The 5,297-nt window shown below is 34.7% G+C and overlaps 1 protein-coding gene across 1 annotated transcript; it reads left to right on the plus strand.

Moving 5' to 3' along the window:
* The first annotated feature begins 926 nt into the window (after window positions 1–926).
* Window positions 927–5,030, plus strand: LOC113311932. The gene is made up of 7 exons (XM_026560714.1): window positions 927–1,172; window positions 1,244–1,727; window positions 2,094–2,494; window positions 2,594–2,692; window positions 2,795–3,487; window positions 3,662–4,934; window positions 5,023–5,030. Exons 1-7 carry the CDS (start codon window positions 927–929, stop codon window positions 5,028–5,030), a joined length of 3,204 nt encoding a protein of 1,067 aa, XP_026416499.1.
* The last annotated feature ends 267 nt before the right edge of the window (window positions 5,031–5,297 follow it).

Consider the following 5,297-nt stretch of genomic DNA (forward strand, 5'->3'; position numbering starts at 1 on the left):
ACACACACATCCATACACACATCATGGAATAAAACATCAATTGTACCGAAATTTTGTTAAGCAAAAGCAATAAGTATACGAAATAAAATCAGGCTTTTCTTAAACAGGAAAACAATTAACTAACAAGATTGTTACCTCAAATTTCGCATCCTCTTCTCCAATATGTTTGCATCTTCTTCCAGGGAGAATTGATATCGAAATATCATTATGTTTTCATCCTTATGAAAAACAAAAGAATAACAACAACCAACCTTTACCAGAGAAAGGTTGAAAACCGGTTTTTAACTATTGCAAGCAAAATTTGAAAACCCTCGAAACACATATGCTTTTATGCTAAACCAAAACCGATTCAACATATTGTGACTTTTTCACATATTGTTTCTATCAGAACCCCTCATGATCAAGTCTAAGTCATCTCAGATTGAAATATAATCGGGTTGAGTCACGCTCTGCGAATCGGGCGATTAACTCAGGCGAATTTTTTCAATATTCTCTCTTCGTTTTTCGAGTTCAGATCCATTAATTTCAGGTGTTTTTCACGTTTTATTCTACATGATTGGTGGTAAATTTCATTCACGTTATTATCCGGAACAGGTTTTTTGTTTTAATTAGAATCTTTCAAGCCTATGAATTCTGGATCGAAGAAGAGTAACAATAACTTTAGTTTCTTTTCTACTGAACAAAGTGGTAAAAGATTTGAGAGTGAGAAGCCTTATGTGGTTCCTTCATTATACATCCCAGACGAGGAAATCGATGAAAGTCTTAATGAATGAAGGTTCAGTCTAATTGGCAGACTGGATTTTGTATAGATGAAATTTGCCGTTGCAGAAGATGCTTTGAGAAAACAATGGAAAATATCAGGTAACTATCAATTAATCCCTCTTTGTAAAGGTTTTTTCATCATTAAGCTAGATAATGAATTAGACATGAAGTATATTTGGAATGGATTTCGGAAGGTGGATTCTCAAATTCTAAAATTGAGATTATGGGAAACCAAAGAAAAAATCCTTATGTCATTAGGTGATGCCATTGGAAGAGATATTAAAGTGGATGAAACAAGTCTAAAGAAGGAGGTAGGTTATTATGCTAGTGTTTTAGTGGAAGTGGACTTAGCAAATACGATACCTTACCATGTTGAAGTTAAATCTAAATATGGTGTTTTTGAACAGGAGGTACAAATTCCTAAATTACCAAGTTTTTGCAACCATTATAAAGTGGTAGGACATTTGGTATCTGAATGTAGAGTGCTGATGAATCAGTACAAAACCCATTAGAGGGGGAGATTCCTAAAGTGGTACCAAAGAAGATTTGGAAGCTTAAAGAGAAGAATCAACAGCAACCAGATGGTTTTGATATTTGTTATACTCCTAAAACAAAGAAGTCTAAGGATGTTGAGAATGAAGATTTTTGCGAAGATGAAGTAATTACTGCTATTTTGCCTCCCTTTGAGAAGGTAATTGAGAGGACTATTGAGTCTGTAAGTAAAAGTTCAGGTAAATTTCATGTGCTACAAGAATTAGTGTCTGAAGAGCCATCTCCTATAAGTGTGAAGAAATTACTGGAAGTTGCATCTTGTAGTTCTTCTGTTATTAATGCTGTTACTATTGAGAATGATAAAGTGCAGGGAGTTCAAGAAGTTGTGAAGAAAGTTATTAAACCCAAGAATATCATCTTAATTACTACAAGAAAACAAAATGCTACTAATTTAGTGAAAGAAAAAAAAAAGGGTGAGAAGCCATGCTGCTTCTCAGTCTCACACTTCTAAATGAAGATAATATTTTTGAATTTCAGAGGCTTAAGGAGACCTAAAGCCAAAGACAAATTAAGAAGTTTAGTGAAGAATTTTAGTCCTACTTTAGTTTGGGTGGTGGAACCAAAAACAAAATGGAATTCCAAAGATTGCAAAAGTTTGAAGCTGGCTGGTATGAATCACAAGATAATTCACAAATCAGTAAATGGGGGAAAAGAAAATATTTGATTGTTCTGGAATGCTTCAATCACAACTCCAACAATTATATCCATTACAAAACAAGTAATTACTGTAAATGTGGGGGGTGTCCTTGTTTCTGGAGTACATGCTGCTTCTTTGACAGTGGATAGAAGAGAATTATATACTGAATTGGAATTAGTTAACAATATGGATTTACCATGGATGCTAATTGGTGATTTTAATACAATTTTAAGTGCAGATGATAAGATGGGTGGTAGGGCTCCCCTGAGGGTTGCAATGCAAGATTTTCATGAAGCCATGAATGCATGCAGTTTAATACAAGCATCTAGTTCAGGTCTGCAATATACTTGGTGTAACAATAAAGCAAGTGGTAAAAGAATTGTTTGTACCTTGGATAAGGCTTTTTACAATTTAAAGTGGATTGAAAAGTACCCAGATTGGAGTTATAAAGTGGGAGTGAGAAGTGTATCTGATCATAGTCCTTTATTGGGCTCTTTTTTAATGGTTTCTAAGCCAAACAATGTGCCACTTAGGGTTTTAAAAGTTTGTCTTGAACATGAAGATTTCAAGAGAGTAATACAGGAAGTGTGGAATTAGGAGATGAGTGGTAATCCTATTTTTGTTTTTATGCAAAGAATGAAGAAACTGAAACTGAAAATTAAGGTGTGGAATTGGAGTGTATTTGGGGATGTTAGAGTTAAATTAGCTGAAGTAGAAAGAGGGTTTTTAAATGCTACTCTGGTATCAGAAAAAGACCCAAGTATTATTAACTTGTTGAATAATCTGGTCATGGCTAGAGGAAGACAAGAGATTCTGACATAACAACATCAATCTATACTTCAGCAAAAGTCAAGAGAGCATTGGATAAAGGAAGGAGCAGCAAATACCAGGTTTTTTCATACTTCTATTAAGACTAGACATACTGCAAATGCTATAACAAAGCTTGAAGATGAGTCTGGGGTTATTATAACTGATCAGTATATGGTTGCATCCACTTTGGAGAATTATTTTAAGGACAAATTTAAATTTAAAGAGGTTAATTTTATTGATGGTGTTTTTGATGCAATTCCTAAAGTAGTGTCTTCAGAAGACAACAAGATGTTAGAGAATATCCTTTCAGCACAAGAGATTAAAGAGGCGGTTTTTTCAATGAATGCAGATAGTGCTCCTAGTCCAGATGGATTTTCAGGTTTTTTCTACAGATATGCTTGGGAGGTTATAGGGGAAGGAGTAATAAATGCTATCAGATATTGCTGGAAAAGAGATTTCATACCAAGAGGACTGAATTCTAACTTCTTATTTCTACTTCCAAAAGTTAAGGGTGCTAGAAGACCAAATCAATTCAGACCAATAGGCCTTAGTAACTTCAGTTTCAAAATTTTCACAAAAATTATGACTAATAGGATGTATGGATTGATGGGGAAGGTTATATCAGAGCAACAAGGTGCCTTTCTAAAAGGCAGGTGCATACAAGAGCAGATAGTCTTGGCATATGAGATGATAAATAAGATTGATACTAAGAGGAGAGGGGGGAATGTAGGGATAAAACTGGATATCACCCAAGCTTATGATTCCCTGAGTTAGGAATTTTTATTTGAAGTCATGAGAAGATTTGTTTTTCACAGAATTGTGTAAAGTGGTTGCATCAGTTGTTTATCTCAGCAAGAATATCAGTGTTGATCAATGATGGAACTGTGGTTTTTTTTTTAGGTGAGTAGAGGATTGAGGCAAGGTGATCCACTGTCACCAATCTTTTTTGTCATAGCTGAAGATGCACTGAGTAGGAGCTTGAGTAAAATGGTAGAGGAAAATAAAATAATGCTAATGGTAAACATCAGAGGAGTGCACCCAACCCATATCTTATTTGCTGATGATGTCTTTTTGTTCTTTAATGGTCATAAAAGAAATATTCAAAAGGTGATGAAATTGTTACAAGATTATCAGTCATCCTCAGATCAAGTAATAAACCAAATGAAGAGTAAACTGTTTGTGGGTGGTGTTAGTGAAGCAAGGAAACAACAAATTACTGTTGAATGTCAGATAAATCTTTTTCAGTTCCCAGATAAATATTTGGGAGTAATCTTACATCATGGAAGATTGAAAACAAGCACTGTTTTGGGGGTGGCGGAAATGCTACAGGGTAGGCTTGCAAGATGGATTGGTAAAATGTTGTCTTTCAAAGATAGAATTACATTAATCAAATCTATATTGAGTAGCATTCCAATCTACAATATGTCAATATATAAGTGGCATGTAAGTGTGGTGAAGATTTGTGAAAGATTGATAAGGAACTTCTTATGGACTGGATACCCATATGATAGAAAATGTGTAACTCTTAAGTGGGATGATACTTGTGCACCACTGGAGGAGGGGGGACTTGGTATAAGAAGGCTGAAAGTGATCAATAAATCATTGTTGATGAAAATGGTGTGGAAAATTCATACTTCTGATGCAGAATGGGCCAGGTTTATGAGGGAAAAATTTTGCACTGTAAATGGAGAATGGATTTCAGGGTATAAGAAGTCATCAATATGGAATGGTTTAAAATGGGTTATTGATGAAGTAAGACAAAATACAAGATGGATCACATGCAATGATGACCAAATCTCAGTATGGAGGGATGCTTGGATCAAAGAAAAACCTCTTGTGGAACTTTACCCAAATGATGAATATATTATGCAAAATGCTAGTATGAAGGTGGTTGACCTAATTGTAGATGGTGAATGGCTAGTTCCTCAAAGAATGCTCTATTATTTTCAGGTAAATGAACTCCCCATTATTTCAAGGCAAGAAGATAAAAGAATTTGGTTTGGCACTATGTCTGGTGAGTTTACTATATCATCAGCAGTGGAATTGATAAGATTGCATTACAATAAGGTTGACTGGGCTAAGAATGTATGGAATTCAGTTTTACATCCTATAATTACTAGTAATGTGTGGAAGCTGGTAAGGGATATATGTGCAACTGATGAGAAAATGCAAGGTAAGGGGTTCAGTCTTGCTTCAAAATGTTACATGTGTGGGAATAATTCTGATAACCTTGAACACATATTATGGTATTGCAATTTTAGCCAGTTAATCTGGAAATGGCTTGGAGGGATATTTCTTTTTTTCAACCCTAAGTCTTATGAAGATGTGATCTGTTTTTCTAAACATAAAAGTGGAGCTGTAAAAGAGTTATGGATCCCGGTAGCTTCAATAACAATGATGGAACTATGGTTCCTTAGGAACAGGATATGCTTTGATGATGAAAAACTGGATGTGAACAAGTTCAAAAGAAGAATAAATTTTTTTTTTACTCGGTCAATAAAATAGAATAAAAAAAGCGAAAATGTACAAGGATCAG

This window comes from Papaver somniferum, chromosome 9 (genome assembly GCF_003573695.1).
Source record: "Papaver somniferum cultivar HN1 chromosome 9, ASM357369v1, whole genome shotgun sequence".
NCBI lineage: Eukaryota > Viridiplantae > Streptophyta > Magnoliopsida > Ranunculales > Papaveraceae > Papaver > Papaver somniferum.